The 19,860-nt window shown below is 42.2% G+C and overlaps 2 protein-coding genes across 6 annotated transcripts in view; one reads left to right on the plus strand and one right to left on the minus strand.

Moving 5' to 3' along the window:
* LOC129855126 (semaphorin-4E-like) overlaps positions 1-15,353 on the plus strand; it is a 65,772-nt gene extending 50,419 nt beyond the window's left edge. The window contains exons 1-15 of one of the 4 annotated variants that reach the window (XM_055922471.1): positions 1,548-1,642; positions 5,837-6,218; positions 6,629-6,771; positions 6,983-7,045; positions 8,841-8,939; positions 10,084-10,183; positions 10,575-10,685; positions 10,966-11,117; positions 11,307-11,479; positions 11,764-11,920; positions 12,058-12,280; positions 12,705-12,817; positions 13,200-13,372; positions 13,454-13,506; positions 13,612-15,353. In XM_055922471.1, coding sequence (XP_055778446.1) covers positions 6,110-6,218; positions 6,629-6,771; positions 6,983-7,045; positions 8,841-8,939; positions 10,084-10,183; positions 10,575-10,685; positions 10,966-11,117; positions 11,307-11,479; positions 11,764-11,920; positions 12,058-12,280; positions 12,705-12,817; positions 13,200-13,372; positions 13,454-13,506; positions 13,612-14,351 — 2,409 coding nt within the window. In that variant the 5' untranslated portion in view covers positions 1,548-1,642; positions 5,837-6,109 and the 3' untranslated portion in view covers positions 14,352-15,353. Of the gene's footprint in view, positions 1-1,547; positions 1,643-4,614; positions 4,727-5,229; positions 5,249-5,836; positions 6,219-6,628; positions 6,772-6,982; positions 7,046-8,840; positions 8,940-10,083; positions 10,184-10,574; positions 10,686-10,965; positions 11,118-11,306; positions 11,480-11,763; positions 11,921-12,057; positions 12,281-12,704; positions 12,818-13,199; positions 13,373-13,453; positions 13,507-13,611 lie in introns of those variants that run through there. The other 3 variants (XM_055922472.1, XM_055922473.1, XM_055922470.1) reach the window with 3 other exon arrangements.
* An 84-nt stretch (positions 15,354-15,437) lies between these two features.
* On the minus strand, positions 15,438-19,695 carry LOC129855127 (secretory carrier-associated membrane protein 4-like). Of its 2 annotated transcripts, none has more exons than XM_055922474.1 (7): positions 19,615-19,695; positions 19,073-19,100; positions 18,606-18,734; positions 17,429-17,585; positions 17,229-17,330; positions 16,844-16,961; positions 15,438-16,698 (listed from the first exon to the last, which is right to left on the minus strand). In XM_055922474.1, the coding sequence occupies exons 2-7, from the start codon at positions 19,077-19,079 to the stop codon at positions 16,516-16,518; spliced, it is 696 nt and encodes a 231-aa protein (XP_055778449.1). In that variant the 5' UTR covers positions 19,080-19,100; positions 19,615-19,695; the 3' UTR covers positions 15,438-16,515. The 2 variants fall into 2 exon arrangements, with proteins under 2 accessions (XP_055778449.1, XP_055778450.1); XM_055922475.1 differs by having other exon boundaries at positions 16,574-16,698; positions 16,844-16,944.
* Between the last annotated feature and the right edge of the window lie 165 nt (positions 19,696-19,860).

The raw sequence follows: 19,860 nt of genomic DNA on the forward strand, positions 1-19,860 counted from the left end.
ATACCCTGGTCAGGTGGAGTAAACAGCCTACCCCTCCCAGTGCTTGTAAACTCAGGACTAGCAGCCACTCTACTCCCAGGAGCTGACTGTACCAATGGTGTAAATGCATGGACACCCCTCCCTCTACCCACACTAACCACACCAAAATCCCCAGCATAACTCATCTTATGGACTTGAGAGTCTTCCATGGCTCAATAGAGAACTAAACTACAATGTACTTTACTGCATACAAATACAAAAAAAAAAATGCAATAAACAAATTCCCTCAAAACATGCAAATAAACGCCAATACAATTATCTAGTGAATATGCTACATTCACCTTCACTATTTACAGTATACATTCACTTATAGCAAACCATCAACAAGTGCGCATGCGCGGATCGCGCATCTCCTCCACATGCACAGCTCCTGTGGTCAGCTTGAGCTAACCAGTCGGCAGGTCGCGGCACCAGTTTGTAGCGTGGTTCGTTCTGCGTTGTGTAATTCTTAATGAAGACGCTGCCACAACTGATGGTCTGCTCGTTGAAATCTTTTTATTTGCCCTGCACACGAAGAGACAACACACACGTTACCCTTGGTGCAGTCACAGCTCTCCGGCACCTTGCTAGCCGAGGGTCAGGCAAAAGAGCGCCAAAAGGAATTAACAGGTGCTGCGTGCACACACTCGCTGCACAACAGCATATACAAGTAAAACTATACAGAACATAATTCTGACAAAATAAAAGACATACCTGCACACGAAGAGACAACACACACGTTACCCTTGGTGCAGTCACAGCTCTCCGGCACCTGCGCGAGCACATGTACACTCACTCAACCACTGTCACAAGTACTTAGAAGTTACAACAGATACCCCAGTCAGTGAGCTCTGTGAAACTTGTTAACATAAATTCCTACACTGTCCACACTATAACAAACGTATGGTTGCAAAACAGTACATTGTATAACCTTATGACGGTTTTATATTAAACAGTTTCGGAGCCAAGGACAACATACCTTGCTAGCCGAGGGTCAGGCAAAAGAGAACGATAAAGTGGTATGGGGATACAGATAACCCGCGATGGGCCAAACCAAAATATACAAAACTTTTACAATCACTTGTATGTACAATATTGGTATGAAAAAGTGTTTGTACACCAAATAAAAACATTAGCTATGCAGCTGTAATTAAATAAAAAAATACACTGAATTATTATTATTATTATTATCAGATTATTAACATCCCCTCTTGACCTGGCCTATTTGAATTGGTCCTTGTGTGCAATTTGGTGCGTAATCTAGGGGAACAACATCACACTGCTACACAGGCAGTGCCCCATTAGGTCCAGAGAGGGAAAGGAGCTGAACTCTACGACAAAGCCGTTGCTAGAGTCAGTGTAGTTGGAGTCAGCACAGCCATCGCAGTCCCAGCGACGAAGGTGCAGGTAGATCAGACACCAGGGCTGCGACACTATTCCTCATGTCAATCTGCTCTGGACCTCTTGCGGACACTCCAGTCCGCTTATCAGCATGACGCTGCCTTCGGTTTCCACGACTTGTGACATGACCACTGCTGATTTGAAACAATCCACTTGCTGTTCTCAGTCTACTCCAATTACAAGATGGAGGAGGAGAAGCAGATGGAGATTACTTCCTTGGCTGGTAAGTTCCAGGTAGCACAGGCCATTCGGATAGGGATAGATGACAAGGAGGGGATACATCCATCAAGCCCGAGCGGCGTCCAGCCACAGGATATGAGAACGAGGACCTTCCAATTAGCTTTTTCCCCATAAGTTTGTGCAGAATTGACATTGACTTGCTAAGGATAGCCACCTCATTCCTGTAATACTCCACAAACAATTGCCGCATTGATACTCCGGATTGTCAATATTGTCCTGGACGAGCGTAAAAAACACAGCTAGCTTCTACGCGCTGGAAATGTTCATTAGCTATTCCAGGCAAAGCGGGCTCCATTGCAACCTAGCTAGCTAGTTGGTAGCGGGTGTTGACACAAACACTTATGAACAAAAATAAAACTTCATAAACAACCGGTCGAGGTGTCCGAGTTTGTGACAGGTTGCCTGTTTATACTGAAGTCATTGTATATAAAATATGTTTTACACATTGTTATAGCCTAATATGAAGTCCCCAGTGACTGATCTCAACAAACAACCCTGGTCCTTGACAAGGAAGCCATTCACAGAAAAAAATATGTTTTGCAATGAATTGTATTATTCCAGCTAATGAACGTTCTCATTCTAAAAACAAATCTGGTGGCCTATTGTCAATTTGATACAATTTATTCATCTAAGCTAGTGAAAACATCCTAGTCCTGAACTGGGGTGTGTGTGTGTTCCACAGAATGGTGTTTTACAACAGTGGCTATGACACAAGGAGTGTCGGATGTGAACTCCCTCCCATAGACAGTTTCCTATTCAAACCCAGCCCCATGAAACACACGGTCACTGCCATTTACTGTGCTGGCTAATCAGTTATAGTACAACAATTTCTTTATGCGCTGCAGTAGCCTACAGATTAGGAGAGTGCATTTTAGCTCAAGTAAAATGTAGAGGCACTACTAAGTCTCAGGCCTGTAGGTGTATTCTCAGACCATCAGCACCAAATCCAGATGATAATATTGGAGTGGATGGTCAGTGCAAGTTTGTTTTGGGGGCTGCCATATCAGGTCTTCCGCAAAGTACACATCTAGATGCCCTTTGCCTTCTATAGTGGAGCTCTACACATTGAACTATGCCAGTGGTTGAACCTAATATCTGTGTTAAACATATCTTCATAACATAAGAGTCCTGAACTGTTTAGAGATCATGGCGCTCTTGGCTCTGTATGATCGCCTCCACCTCTCTTCTCACTCAGACTTTCCTGGTATTTACAGGTAGCCTTTGAACCCTTTCCCACTTTTCTCCATCTAGGCCGATAGTGTTGACACTTAACACATGTCATTATATATATATATATATATATATATATATATATATATGTGTGTGTGTGTGTATCAGGGCGTGCTAGCAGATAGCCATACTGGACACAGAGACAAGGATGCCCTTTATCTACTTCTGGGGTAGTTAGGCTATTTGATCGGAGAAACCTGCATGATGTAAACAGTGTCTGTCTCATTACATTGTCATACATTTAATCTCCAGCCTGTAGTAGGTTTAAGAAAAGGCCACGTGCTCTTTCTACCATATCCTATATCTGCTACATGATTTATGTTACTAGATTTTTTTGACAGAATGTTGGTGGAGCGCTGCAGAGATGCCTCTCTCCAACAGCACTCTGGAGAAGCGCACTGGCAATGGACAGGCTAAATATTTGGTGCCCCTGCCTTAGACAAAGTGGGCACTACTTATCAAAGGGCGGCATCGGCGCTCACCGAAAAAGCCCATATGCAACTGGTTGAGAGCTTGTCATTGTTTTTGGGCAGAATTATGTGAGGTTTTATGTGTTGTTGTTGGAGGTGCTTCTTGGTCAGTTTGGCTCAGAAAATGCCCCCTCAATCTTTTGCCAAAGGCGGCCGCTTAATCCTGCCTAATGAGCGGGCTGGCCGTGCACACATGTCTCTGGCCCTCCCCACCACTCACGCAGTCAGCAACAGCCAGCCTCAGTTAGCAGCATGTCACAGTGAAATAGATTTGTTTTAAGAGAAATGCCATGGCGGCCGCGGTGGAAATTAGAAGTAACCCAAAAAACTGCAACCCCGACCAATACATTTTCACCCTGACATCGTTATCAAAATTGCCCAATTTGCGAGAAATGCTCGGACATGGCAACCCGGGTGGTCAGCCTCTGTTACCCTAGTCAGATTCTAACAGGCACATGTGATTACGTGAGTGGCCCTGTTACCGCGGTAACCTTAAAGGGGCAGCGGAGAGTTTGTCTGATCAAATGTGATATTTTAGAAAAAAATACTTATCACAAAGTATTTAATTAAATTGAGCAATATACCATATTACTTCTTACTAGTAATACAGTCCTTGTTTTAAAAACATTACTAAGCATGTTCATCTTTTTTAAAATCTTTTTTGTGTGTAATTAATGCGGGGGAAAAATATTTTGGCTGGTTAAAAATCTGAGTGGCTGGTAGATAAAATAAAATAAATTCTACCTGCCACAGTGGCTGGTAGACAAAGTTAGTATTAGGTCCTGTAGCCTACTCTCAAAACATGCTATTTATGTAGGTGAATTGCATCAATTATGGAGCTGTAGATTGCTTTGACTCTTTCATGCATGATGAGATCAGTGACTGTATTCAAAATTAGGTTTGTTCAATTGTACAGATTATATAACTTGGCCTTTGTGTAGTTCTCGTTTGTTTGTTGTATAGATCTTCAAGCTAGTTTTGCTGGCTGTACTGGGAAAATTTGCATTGCTTCATCACTTTATAAAATAACACCATCGGATTTCACACCATTGTGTTTCTCACATACTTCATGCTCCCTTTGAAAGCGCACCTAAAGGTGAGGGTGATTATGTGAATGGGTGTGGCTTAGGTGTCATAAAAAGCTTTATGAATCTAAAGACTGTGAATAGTGAAACTTCACTTGAGGGCCAGTGACATCATTTGACAACATGTGTTTTGTATTGACACTCAATGTGTGGTGGGGGTAGCTGGTGTGTTGTGTTCCTTTTTCTGTTCTGGAGTGGGGATTTTAAATCATTGCAAACATCTCAGGGCATTGCAGTGATTCCAGGACATTTTTTCCAGGTGGTCGTTCTTTGGACCTATGTGTAAGTTAATATATTTTCCACCCTGAAATAACAAACCAAGTATCTATTATTATTATAGAATAGTTAGGAGTGTGCCTTAATTAAGAAATAGGCTACATTGTTGTGATTGTTAGACTGTTGTTTTAGACTATATCTTTGTTTCACCCTCTCACCATCACATGAATACATGGTAAAACGGGCAACTACAGTGTTCTGTACTATTAATCTTAGCATACCTACTTGTCTTCACTGCTTGGAAATATCTGTCAAACACAGTGAATAACTTGTAGTCATTCTAACCAACTGTAGTGCTTAACTATAGCCCCCCTTCCCCGGGCTTGAGGCGTAAACTGTGTGACATACCTGCTCTGCAACAGTTGAGCACTCCCTTGCATGCACCAGCTCGTTTCTGTGTTTTTAAGTAACAACAAGGAACCAGCATGTCAGTTTCAAGGGGTGCTTTCACAAAAGGTGTGGAGTAGTGCTCACCTAGTCTGCCCAACTTTTTGAGTGTGCCTGGCTATTATCAGACTCTTTCAGCAGGTAAGGAGCTGAGGGAAAGCTAACTTTTTAAACAATCTTATGGGCTTTTCTTTTGAGTCCTCTCAACAGTATTTCTGTGTTTTGAACTTTGAAAGAAAGAAACCGTCAGGTGGGGCCTTGGGTTTTTCTTGTGCGTGTGACCTGGCTGGGCAAAACTGTACAGGCCCTATTTTAGTCTAATGGGGCCCTGTGTTTGTCCTAGTCAGGTCTTATGGTTTGGAGAAACTCAGTGCTCTAGTCATAGCAGCAGAAGGAGCTAGATAATTAAAACTAGTGAATTACAGGGAACTCGGTGTTCTATTAGATTATCATTGTGATCTGCATGCATGCCCCAACTTGAGCATATTCCCAGCTTCTTGTATCCTGCTAATCAAAAGGAAGCAGCACACACCCAGGTCCTTATCAGTGGGGACGGACAGACAGGAAGGGAGAGTAAGGGAGGTTGGGACTTCTTCATATGAATTTCATACAGGCAGTTGTTTTTCCCTTTCAGTTAGTTTGATCATAAAATCAGAATTATCTATTTTATTGTCTTCAGAGGTCATGAAGCATTCTGTCTCACTCACTCATGTATTATGTTCTCCCTAGATGAGAGCTTCTGGACCAACATAAAGATCCCCAGTATCGGGAAGGCTGAGCTGGCAGTACCTGGCTGGGACAGCATGGATTCTATACTGAGCTACAGAAGAGGTAGCAGCGTTTATGTTGGAGGCTGACACCAACATAGTCATTGAACATCGGAATACTAAGACTGGAGTCTCTATAGAGACATGAACTGCTGTCCTTGATCGACAGTGCGTTATGGTGTGAGCAGGACTAAGCAGCACTCCCACACATCCCCTCCCACCTGGGCACCAAGCCATGTCTCCTCTCTCTTCCCTGGGTGTTTTCTGTGGATTGTTCCTTCCTGTGTGTCTCGGTGAATACAACACTCACAGTTGTATCCCACGGAAGAGTGTCCTCTGCCAGGGTAAGCCCCACTGTCTCCTCTCTCCTGTTTTCACATAATGGTGCAGTAAACTGCATCTGTTTCTCAAATACTAAAAAGTTAGCTAAATTCATTTATAACTAGTGTATATGTATATATATATATGTATGTATGTATGTATGTATGTATGTATGTATGTATGTATATATACATACATATATATGTGTATGTATATATATATATATATATATATATATATACATACATACATACATACATACATACATACATACATACATACATATACACTAGTTATAAATGAAGCAAAACAGACATGTTATATATATGAGATCTCACACACACACACACACACACACACACACACACACACACACACACACACAGTTTGATACTTAGTTTTCATTGAGTTGTCTAATGCTTTCATGTTTTAGACAATCTGAAACTGTTCCGAGAGGAAGGGATTTGGAACTACTCCACTATGTTGGTTCGAGAGGATCTGGGCCTGCTGCTGCTCGGGGCTCGAGAGGCTGTCTATGCCCTGGACATCAATGATATCTCCATCAAGAAGTCTGGAGTAGGGACCTCTGTTTATTACGGCTATTCAGTTATCGTGTTTACTTATCAGTTATCCTGTATTATTTGCCTACATGATTTGAATACATCACAAATGGACTGCAATAAAAAGGTCTGCTGTACCTTCTTTGTGGTGACCTAATACTAATGCCTTGGAACCATAAAACCATTATCCAGTACATACTTTGATGTGCAGATCTCTGTTGTGTCAGGTGTATTGGCGGGTCACTGAGGAGAAACAGAGGGAGTGCACATACAAAGGGAAACACGCTGAAGTAAGTGGCTCCATCAATCACGAAACAATTCTCCCCACAGACAGCTGTGAAGTGGTATGCTGCCAGTTGTTTATGAAGACAAAACAAACAACCAGATGCATACAGTTGAAGTCGGAAGTTTACATAAACTGAGTTTAAACGTATTTGGCTACAGTGTTTCACAATTCCTGACATTTAATCCTAGTAAAAATTCCCTGTCTTAGGTCAGTTAGGATCACCACTTTATTTTGAGAATGTGAAATGTCAGAATAATAGTAGAGAACTATTTATTTCAGCTTTTATTTCTTTCATCACATTCCCAGGGGGTCAGAAGTTTACATACACTCAATTAGTATTTGGTAGCATTGCCTTTAAATTGTTTAACTTAGGTCAAACGTTTCAGGTAGCCTTCCACAAGCTTCCCACAATAAGTTGGCTGAATTTTGGCCCATTTCTCCTGACAGAGCTGGTGTAACTGAGTCAGGTTTGTAGGCCTCCTTGCTCGCACACGCTTTTTCAGTTCTGCCCACACATTTTCTATAGGATTGAGGTCAGGGCTTTGTGATGGCCACTCCAATATCTTGACTTTGTTGTCCTTAAGCCATTTTGCCACAACTATGGAAGTATGCTTGGGGTCATTGTCCATTTGGAAGACCAATTTGTGACCAAGCTTGAACTTCCTGACTGATGTCTTGATGTCGCTTCAACATATCCATATACCTTTTGTTCCTCATGATGCCATCTATTTTGTGAAGTGCACCAGTCCCACCTGCAGCAAAGCACCCCCACAACAGGATCCTGCCACCCCCGTGCTTCATGGTTGGGATGGTGTTCTTTGGCTTGCTAGCCTCACCCTTTATCCTCAAAACATAATGATGGACATTATGGCCAAACAGTTCTATTTTTGTTTCATCAGACCAGAGGACATTTCTCCAAAAAGTACGATCTGTCCCCCATGTGCAGTTGCAAACCGTAGTCTGTATTTTTTTATGGCTGTTTTGGAGCAATGGCTTCTTCCTTGCTGAGTGGCCTTTCAGGTTATGTCTATAGGACTAGTTTTACTTTGGATATAGATACTTTTATACCTGTTTCCTCCAGCATCTTCACAAGATCCTTTGCTGCTGTTCTGGGATTGATTTATACTTTTCGCACCAAAGTACGTTCATCTCTAGGAGACAGAACGCGTCTCCTTCCTGAGCGGTATGACGGCTGCGTGGTCTCATGGTGTTCATACTTGCGTACTATTGTTTGTACAGATGAACGTGGTACCTTCAGGCGTTTGGAAATTGATCCCAAGGATGAACCAGACTTGTGGCGGTCTACCATTTTTTTTTTCTGAGGTCATGGCTAATTTCTTTAGATTTTCCCATGATGTCAAGCAAAGAGGCACTGAGTTTGAAGGTAGGCCTTGAAATACATCCACAGGTACACCTCCAATTGACTCAAATTATGTCAATTAGCCTATCAGAAGCTTCTAAAACCATGACATAATGTTCTAGAATTTTCCAAGCTGTTTAGTCAGTCACCTTAGTGTATGTAAACTTGTTACACACTGGAATCGTGATCCAGTGAATTATAAGTTAAATAATCTGTCTGTAAACAATTGTTGGGAAAATGACTTTCGTCATGCACAAAGTAGATGTCCTAACCAACTTGCCAAAACTATAGTTAACAAGAAATCTGTGGAGTGGTTGAAAAACAAGTTTTAATGACTCCAACCTAAGTGAATGTAAACTTCCGACTTCAACTGTACATACATTGAAATCTGTACATTACTATACCAACCTTGACATTTCTCATCCCTGTCCTGTTGCAGATCGAATGCCGTAACTACATCCGGACCCTGCATAAAGTGGATGACAGCACAATGTATGTGTGCGGGACAAATGCTTTCAGCCCCACCTGTGATTACATGGTAATTATAAACTGGGTGGTTCGAGCCCTGAATGCTGATTGGCTGACAGCCGTGGTATATTTAAGCAATAAGGCACCTTGGGGGTTTGTGGTATATGGCCAATTGCTGTTCTTATACACAATGCAACGTGAACAGCAGTAAAAATAAATGTTTTGTCATACACATGGTATACGGTCTGATATACCACAGATGTCAGCCAATCAGCATTCAGGGCTGGAACCACCCAGTTTATAATAGACAGTATACCACGGGTAAGACATTTATTTTTACTGCTCTAATTACGTTGGTAACCAGTTTATAATAGCAATAAGGCACCTTGGGTGTTTGTGGTATATGGCCAATATACACCACGGTGTTGCGTCGTGCCTAAGAACAGCCCTTAGCGTGGTATAGTGTGGGGCGGCAGTTAGTCTAGTGGTTAGTGTTGTGGCAGTAATCGAAAGGTTGCTAGACCGAATCCCCGAGCTGGCAAGGTATATATTTGTTGTCTTGCCCCTGAACAAGGATGTTAACCCACTGTTCCCTGGTAAATAAGAATTTGTTCTTAACTGACTTGCCTAGTGAAATAAAGGTTAAATAAAATCTAAATATTGGCAATATACCACACCACCTCAGGGCTTATTGCTTAATTATAAACTGGGTGGTTCCAGCCCTGAGTGCTGATTGGCTGACAGCTGTGGTATATCATGGGAATGACAACATGTATTTTTACTGACCTAATTACATTGGTAACCAGTTTATAATAGCAATAAGGCACCTTGGAGGTTTGTGGAATATGGCCAATATACCACGGCTAAGGGCTGTGACCAGGCACTCTGTGTTGCGTTGTAAGAACAGCCTTTAGCCTTGCCATATAAAACAACCCTTTGTGCCTTATTGCATAGTTATAGCTTTGCCTGAACAGGACATCTCGGTGTAAGAATAGCTCTGTTGTTTGAAACTGCTGTAGGCAGGCAGTTGTCACACTGATTATTTACTGTGAGTGAAATGTATGCATACTACAGACACCTGCCCTCTATCTCTACTGTTAGTGGCTGAGTGTAACTCATTTTGCCCTTTGGAGTTTAGTATAAAGTATATTCCTACCTCACTGAAACTGTGAATGAATACATCTAAATAGTTTCTTTGTTTGTGACTCTGACAGACGTACTTTGAAGGACAGCTGAGACTAGAAGACGCGCAGGAGGAGGGAAAAGGGAAATGCCCCTTTGATCCCTTCCAGAAATACTCCTCCATCATGGTCGGTATGTACTGTGACTGTCTCTAGTTATCTGCTCTCACACAAGGACAGAACAGTGCACCCTGTGAAGTTCAAAGTTTATCAACTGCAAAGTGAGGTAGTGCTATCAAATGTGCAATATCTAGTGTTCATTTTCAGTTTAAAGTGCTGCCGCGGGACTTGTTTGTAAAGTGAGGGGGTTGGGTCTTTGTGAATTGAACAGTTTTTTAATATATATTTTTTTGCTTTTTGGCTGAATGTGTTGCTAGTAGCTTGAGTTACCAGTGGCACAATGAAGGAGATTGCACATGTAATTTTCCAAATTAGTTTTGTTTGACTAATATTTACAATATTATTTACTTTGCTAGAAGATCAATTTTCCTCTTGTGATTCTTGTCATGTCTCTGGTCTGCCAGGGAATGACCTCTACTCTGCTACCTCCATCAACTTCCTGGGCTCTGAGCCTGTGTTTCTCCGCAGCTCCTCCTCTACGCTTCGCACTGAGTTCAAGAGCTCCTGGCTCAACGGTCAGCTCTCCCTCTCTGTTCATACTTATGTTATAAACTTGTATACTACTATACACCATGCCTTATGGTGCACACGTGAATAGTATATATCTACCAACACTTGAATATGAAGTTAAAATGGCTAAATGTATCCATAGCATTTTACATCTTGTGCCTTGAGTAACAGCCTAGATCCTATAGGTCTCCGTGTTTTTAATTATGAAACTGAACTTCAACTGCTGCTGTTAAACAGGTCCTGACAGGTAGCGTAATAAGTGCTCATTATGGTTTATGATTTCAGAGCCCAACTTTGTATACATGGACCTTGTCCCCGAGAGCAATAACAACCCAGAGGGGGATGATGATAAGGTCTACCTGTTCTTCAGTGAGAACGCCATGGAGTATGACTTCTACAACAAGCTCACCGTGTCAAGAGTTGCTCGTGTCTGCAAGGTATAGCAACTTGCTCCAAATAGTTTCAGCTGCAAGAAGTTTCATTGGCTCATACATGGTGTTTTAAATATAAAGGACAGTATGTGTACCCTGTTTAAACAGTGCAGGGGTATAATGTGTGCATGTGTCCTCTCCAGAAGTATTCACTTGTTTGACTAGAACCAATGTTGTCTCTCACACTGTGTGTAGGGGGATATGGGTGGGCAGCGGACACTCCAGAGGAGGTGGACGTCGTTCCTGAAGGCTCGTCTGGACTGCTCTCTGCCAGAGCCCAGCCTGCCATCTATTGTACAGGATGTCTTCCTGCTCAAAAACGATGACTGGCGCAGAAGTGTTTTCTACGCAGTGTTCACTCCCCAGTCGTGAGTAATCTGTAGAATCCAGTGGTTTTAGAGTTGACAACATTGTTTCAGTGGGAAGTGGACTGTTTCTAATCTGCACGATATTCTGACTCGGTTGCCTTAAGCACATGTTTACCATAATAATAGGGCCAGGCGGTTTTCCTGACCAGGAAAAACCCCAGGCGGGCTAACTATAACTAGGGCCTAGGGTATTTCCCACGTGTTCAGGAAAAACATAGGGCCCTAACCATGATATACTTGAGGTTTGAAAACATCAAACATGTTTTTCTGACTGTTTGCACTAGGAGCTCGTCCGACATGTCTGCAGTGTGTGCGTACAGTGTGTCGGCCATCAGAGACGTGTTTGATAAAGGGAAGTTTAAGACGCCAGTGACTGTGGAGACTTCCCATGTGAAGTGGGTCATGTACAGTGGAGAGGTGCCCACCCCAAGACCTGGAGCTGTATGTCCCATTTTAATACAATTGTGAAGATCGAAATGGTTTAGGGCCACAAAAGGAAAGTATCTACTTTTTTTACAGTTCAGCTACTAACTCAGTAATAAATGTATTATTACCACTCATCAATCCTTTTTTTTCAGTGCATTAACAACGCAGCACGGGCCCTTGGGATGGAGCACTCCCTGGACCTCCCAGACAAGACCCTGCAGTTCATCAGGGACCGACCCCTCATGGACGATGCCGTGCACCCGCTGACCGGCCGTCCGCTGTTGGTCAAAAGGGGAGACCTGTTCACATGCCTGGTGGTGGACAGCGTGCTAGCTCTGGATGGGGAGAGATACGCAGTCATGTTCATCGGCACGGGTACTGAACAAGATGCATACATCCCCAAAACAGACTTGTTCTTCTGACTCCTAGCTAATCAAATGGCTACCCAGACTATTTGCATTGCCCCCCCCCCCCCCTAACCCCGCTGCTATTCTGTTTATTATCTATGCATAGTCACTAACTCTACCTACATGTTCATATTACCTCGACTAACCGGTGCCCCCGCACATTGACTCTACCGGTACCCCCTGTATATAGCCTTGCTATTGTTGTTTTACTGCTGCTCTTTAATTACTTGTGACTTTAATTTCTTATTTTTTTACTTAAACTGTATTGTTGGTTAAGGGCTTGTAAGTAAGTGTTTCACTGTAACTACACCTGTTGTCTTCGGCGCATGTGACAAATAAAATTTGACTTGAATAGATCTGACAATGACATGGGCGTCCTTCTCTCCCCACAGAGAACGGCTATGTGCAGAAGGCAGTGAACTACGCTGGAGAGATGTTCATCATTGAAGAAATACAACTGTACCAGACCCCAGAGGCTATCAGGACCCTGCGCCTCTCCAGCACGGTAGCAATCACCCAGTCAATCAATTAAAACTTGATTTTAAATAGCTCTTTTAGACAAATAAATTTGTTACTAAGCACTTCTTCGCAATTCTGGTTTCAACCCCCAATCAAGGTGCTGCAACATTTTACAAAACATACCAACATCCATATGGTCGTTCATATGTCAACATAAGGATTTAACTAGATCAATGTCAGTTTGTTGTCTCCTGGCATTTCTGCAGACAGATGGTTACTCATTTACTATTTATTTCCTTAGCACTTACAATAGAGCATTCAATGAGAATGGCACCCGGTCATTGCTGTTACTATCCATGGGTGAAGTAGGCTCATTGAGCTGCTGACACTCATGTGGTATTTATTGGTTTGTGTTCTTGTTTCCCCAGGGTCAGCTGTATGCAGGCTCTGAGTATGGAGCTGTGCAGATGCCTCTGAGTGAATGTGGCCGTTATGAGTCGTGTCTGGACTGTGTCTTAGCCAGAGACCCTTACTGTGGCTGGGACCTCTCCACTGGCCTCTGCTCTGCTGTGGCCAGCTCACCCTTTGCCTCAGTCCCCACGTACGATCCAACACACACATACCTTTCTAGTAATGTGATTTAGAATTTCAGTATACAATATTTATAGTCTTTCTTTTTCAGGAACATGATTCAAAGTCTAAAAGATGGTGACATCTCACAATGTCCGAATTCAGGTAAATGGATTTCAATATTTAATTGTTCAGGGCCCAGCACACTATCAACAAATGACAGAGTACAGTCCAACTGTAGTTACTACTTTGTTTGTATGTGTATTGCAGAGACAGTGAAGCCAGAGAACTACACCTTAGTTCCTGGCAACAACATCAAGCTGCCGTGCCAGCCTGACTCCAACCTGGCACAGGTACAGTGGCTCTTCTCAGGGCAACTGCTGCTCTCTGATACCAAGTACTACATCTACAATGGGGGTATCATCATCCTCAATGCCTCTGCCGCCGACACCGGCCAGTACACCTGTGAGTCTGTTGAGCAGGTGAACAGCCAACCGTACACCAGAACTATGGCAGTGTATCAACTGTTGCCCCACACTAACCTAGAGGAGGAGAGTGAGACAATGACAGAGTCCCCCCATAGTCACAGTACCCCATTACCAGAGCTCCTGGAGGTAACAGAGAAGCCAAAGGCTTTGGATCCCCTTCTCCCCCCTGAGTCACAGTGTGAAGACGGCAGGGTGGTAGGCCTGCAGGTGGTGGTGGCGCTCCTCTCTCTGATGCTGGTTGGTCTAATAGCTTGGAATCTATATAAAGGATGCTTTAGAAGCAGATTCTCAGAGAACTCAGGCGCTGGCCAGGTGAAAAGGCCGTCGGATGACTACATGCAAATTCAAAACAATATAACTTCAGAGTTCAAGCTGCTGGGACCTACACCAAGTCACAGTGCTAACAATAATGAAAATGCTATCATAGCCTTCAAAGGGAATGGGGAACACCACTTCTCACCTGGAAGCAATATTTCCACTGTGGATGGTTTGGGGTACATTGATGATGAGTCAGAGATCTGACCCTCAGTGTTCACCACTTTGGGGTTTGCGCTCTCTCACCAGGCAGCTGATTTAAGACACTAGCGCAATGTCAAGCTCTGTACACTGGACTTGTTTTGGAATTGACCTTAACATTTTCCCACCACTACATCTCCCTAGATTGAATTTATTTTGTTTAGTCATTGCATAAGGCGAATATTGTATATCCCTTTGTTAAATATTATTTTGTATTGTCATGTATATTACATATATTTATTTGTATTAATGTAAGATATGTAATTACTTCATAACTAGGATGTGGTATCTAAAGTAAATAAGACCATAATACTAATATTTCTGTTGTACATAGTTAAGATCTACAAATATTCTAAGCATTTCATTCTACGGACCAGTAATGATTACTCCAAACCTTTTTTAAGTAGATCAAAACAGCCATGGACCAAATACAAATAATTGAACACTCTTGACTTAGGTCTTGTTTAAAATGTCTCTCAGAACCAACTGAATTATATCAACATGTTTTCTCTTTTTCACCAGCAGCACTTTGTCATTACATTGTGTTGCTTCACATTTCATGTAAAATAAGTAATTTAGAGATCAATGTTTTGAGTTAAAGGCAGCTATCATTATCGTAACTCTTAGTTCTAGATTAAACTCAATCAACAGTTCATATTGTCAAAACCACTGCTTTCATTTTGGTCATTGCTATTAGGAATTGTATCATGATTTCACCAGTCAAGAAGTTGAAGTTGTTTTCATTTATCATTAGATTCCAACACATTATTTAGTTAATCTGACCAGTGGGAATTCTGCTGTCATCTCCATGTAACAATAATATCCACGAGAGATGTCTCTTATCAAGGGGTATATTTAAGTGTTGGATACTCTAGCAACTGATGTAATGTCACTTATTTCACTGGAATTTGTTTTTTTATTACACAATGATGGACAGATATGGTGGGCTGTGTTGTCCCAGCCAGCCATTGTCATATATGAAAGCGGTTAATACAGTATGGGTATGGAGTTTTGTACTGTATATTATTGGAAAGGACAATTATACACTAAAACATGATAATTGTCAATGATGAAAAAGCTGAATAACACCAGTCAGGTCTGAAATAATATATTTTAAAAGTTTGTCACTGCAGCAACACATTTGATGCACTTTCAAGAATATATTCTCAATATTAACTACAGTATGACAAGCTAAAAGAAACGATCTACATAAACCTCATGGCAGTTTACCCTGGAGAGGGACACTTGAATATGAAATAAATATAAGTTGTATACTCTGAGTGGCTGCCGCTCTCCCAGACCTATTGTAAACAAGGCTCCAGTCTGGAACGAGTTGTGATGCAGCATTAAGAGTGCTGCCACAACAGGGCACTGACCACCAAAAGTAAACAAGAAAAAAATAGCTCAGTGCACCACACTGGATGAGTGAGAGGGGAGGTTACACTGAAACATGTAGCAGTACTTAAGGCGACAGTCAAGCAAAACATTTTCTACATGCAAGTACGATTAAGGCTTGTTTAGTTTTCAGAAACAAGGCAACAGCAGATCAAGAAGGTATAAACCAGAAACACGAGGTGCAGTGATAAATAAATTAACACTGTGCACTATATAAACTCCCATATCTCCAGCTGCAAGAGGAGAACCCTGATCCTTCAGTCATGTCCAGTAACATCAAAGCTAAGTTGATTTCATGGAGTACAGTCTTAACTTGAATTGGCAAGAATTGATCACTGAATATGGCTGCCAAAATGAATCCAAAGACAACTTTGGAATCACCTTGCTTCTTTTGTCTCATATTTTAAAGATAAGGCACAAGCCTTTGACGTATCAATTTTCTTAGTCTCATTGTTGCTACTGTACATAAATCATTTTAGAAGTATCAGATTCATATTGTGGAACATACTAAATGTAAACGGGTGCAATGGAATGGATCATATTTTAAATATTCATCAAATCTTTTCAACAATAAGGATTATATGCTTTTCCCTCAAAGATAAACAGTATAATAGTGGCCTCTATCAATCTTAAAGTACTGCTGATTCTCTTAAAATTCCAGCTCTGCATTTCATAGTGTTAAGTGAGATTGTACTAGTATGGTGTGCTGGACAAGTGTTCATCCTGCCTGCCATGGAGAAAGTGCTCCGTCTCCATCTAGAGTCCACTTAGGGTATCACCAGGTGCCATTGTCGGGGTAGCTTGGCACATCAGCAGGGTATTGGGGAAGGCTTGGGCCAGTTTCAGTGACAGCATTGAATCCGGCCTCTCTCACGGGAGCGCTCTTCCAGAGACCAGTGGTCCACTCTTCCTGTGCATGCTCAAAGCTGCCCCCTCCACCACGGTACAGCCTGTGAACCTGATGGGAACAGAGCAGACAAACCAACCAGTCATGCTAGTTTATTCTCTTTATCTGCCTACAATGAGTGCATTGTCAAAATGGCTGAGTATTTTTCTTGTTTCCATGTGCTTGTGCATTTTTCAGGTGTGTTTGTTGGACTCACCCTGATGAGAATCAGTCCCATTAACACAGTCACTAGAGTGAAGAGCAGAGCTGAGAATAGCATGACTACAGCAGAACCCACGTTGTCGCTGAAAAACAGCACTGTCGCGATCCAACCACTTTAGAGGTTCCTCAGTGGTGGAGCAGTGGGGTTAGTATTTGTTAATGGCATGAATACTGAATTACAAACTTTCGTTTTTCAACAATCATAGCATGACCCAATGCAGTGAGTAAAATGAAGGTGATTGATACAAATCTACAGGTGATCTTTATTGCAAAGCTGTGAAGACTTTTCTATATTCTTGAGGTGAAATAAGTGACAAGCCATTCAGATAGCAGCCAGTCATAAACAGTGCCTTCCAGACTGATGAAATATTTCTACTCACCAAGCACCCCAACCAGAGATGCCCACAGTCTGAATGAGAGCGAGAACACACTGCAGTAAGAAGATGAAGAAGAAGGCCATGAAGTTGAAAGAACTGTCAGCCCTAGGAAAGAGAATGGGAGATATGGAGTCAGTCAAGAAAAGGTATTTGGAGTGCGAAATTATAGATGTTCGGCTTAATGTTTGTTGAATGGACCTTACCGGAAGGCCTTGTAGAGAGGTCTAAACCAGCAGGTGTAGCTGCACGGACTGAAGAGGAGAAGCCAGAGAAGGGAAAGGCCAAAATTGGCTCCACTTCCCCCTCCTGCCCACCAAGCTATGCATGACACCACGTTCACACACAGTGTGACTGAATACACTACAGAATGAGAGACAGGAAGAAAAATGTAAAATTGGCCTCGATCGAGAGCATCAAACTGAATGCTGGCAACTGCCGACTGACTGATGATCTATAAATCACCCGTCGTCATAAATAACGACTCATTATTATTTGTAGATCAGTCAGTCACAATTTAGCACTATAACTTTAGTGGGAGCTTCATGAAATGGATTTCCATGGCCGAGCAGCCGCACACAAGCCTAAGATCACCATGCACAATGCCAAGCCTCGGCTGGAGTGGTGTAAAGCTTGTCGCCATTGGACTCTGGAGAAGTGTAAACACGTTCTCTGGAGTGATGAATCACACTTCACCATCTGGCAGTCCGACGGATGAATCTGGGTTTGGCGGACAGCAAGAGAACGTTACCTGCCCCAATGGAAAGTGCCAACTGTAAAGTTTGGTGGTCAGGAATAATGGTCTTGGGCTCAATCCTAACGCTACAGCATACAATAACATTCTACACGATTCTGTGCTTTCAACTTTGTGGCAACAGTTTGGGGAAGGCCCTTTCCTGTTTCAGCATGACAATGCCCCTGTGCACAATTGACAGCCATACAGAAAAGTTTTGATGTGAGGGGTGTGAAAAAACTTGACTGGCCTGCACAGAGCCTTGACCTCAACCCCATCTAACAACTTTGGGATGAATTGGAACGCCGACTGCGAGCCAGGCCTAATCGCCCAACATCTATGCCTGACCTTCCTATTGCCTTGTGGCTGAATGGAAGCAAGTCCCTACAGCAATGTTCCAACATCTAGTGGAAAGCCTTCCCAGAAGAGTGGAGGCTGTTAAAGCAGCAAAAGGGGTACCAACTCCATATTAATGCCCATGATTTAGCAATGAGATGTTCGAAGAGCAGGTATCCACATACTTTAGGCCATGTAGTGTACATTGCGGGTTTGATACTCTCAAACCCGGCCATTCTCTCAGCATGGAATGAAGTTACTGCCCAGTTCCCACAGTAGGACTATGTAACTCAAATGTCTTTGGTGTAACTCACACATCCAGAGGTTGTAGACCCGGCGTACCAGCTGTCGGTGCGGGGCTGGGATCTCCTCCTCCACATTCTGATAAAAGCAGGGCTTGATTCTCAGGAACTGAGGCAGTGGGGGAAAGTTGTTGACCCGCTCTGAAAACAGGAAACAGATTATTCAATGTGGGAGAACGGGATGTCAGTGCAGAAATTTCACTAAAAACTTGAATACGGTGACATTTTAGAACTTTTAGGAACATATAACAAAATGGTAATGCACAATAGTGAAAGTGTTCAGTGTTATTAATTGATCCTTATGTCTACAATCAATAATTGAACTAAGAGTATATCATGGCTAATTTAATAAAAAAATGTGTCACTTATGATCTCTCATGCGCATGCATTACTTGTTGCAGGTACATGTTATGTTTCATTAAGAACATAATTGAATTGTTTACATAAAGACTTCAATTGCAAAATATTTAGATACAAACCTGTCATTATGAAATCCTGTGTCCTTTCCTGCAACATAACACAAATAATTGGCATACTTTAAATCTCAAACATTCAAAGAGAAAGTAACAATATTTATATGGGAACTTGCAGTATGATTCACATCTAATCAGCAACAACAAAGTTATCATATCAAGATAATGACAAAAATTGACATGCAAATAATGAGATCTGGGTATGCTAGGAGGTGCAGATAATTTTCTAGTAAACTCGTGATAAACCAATGACTGTATATGAGAACCCCAATTTAAAAGGTAAGCCTACCCTTAACCCTTAACCAAAATTCGACCCCACGTGAAATAAAATGCCTGACTACAGTAATGTTAGCTAGATAACTACCCCTATTAGCTAACGGCTAGTACAGTGATGGGACAGGTAGTTATACAAATCTTTGATGATGGTTTGTTAGCGAATTGTCACAAAAAGTTCATCTGATGAGTTGATACAGGGATATAGTTGTTAGCAGATTCAATGTTAAATAAATAAATATATGAACGTAGTTTCTTGTTTTTCTAGCACCTACCTGAAAACCGCTTACTCCAGCTCGGTTGGGGATGCGTCGTCAACTAAGACTGAAGTCCCGTGGAAGCCACAGCAATGCATTGAGGGAGTGGTAGTTCTACAAAGGTCACAGAAAGGCAAATTGGAATACAATTTTTCGATTGTTAAACTACAGATCCCATAAACGATAGAGGGCGTAGACAGGAGACGTGTGACTACAATGCCAGCGCCATCTATGCTACAGAGAGGGATGATTATTGTCCTGCAC

Source organism: Salvelinus fontinalis, chromosome 5, assembly GCF_029448725.1.
Source record: "Salvelinus fontinalis isolate EN_2023a chromosome 5, ASM2944872v1, whole genome shotgun sequence".
NCBI classification, from domain to species: domain Eukaryota; kingdom Metazoa; phylum Chordata; class Actinopteri; order Salmoniformes; family Salmonidae; genus Salvelinus; species Salvelinus fontinalis.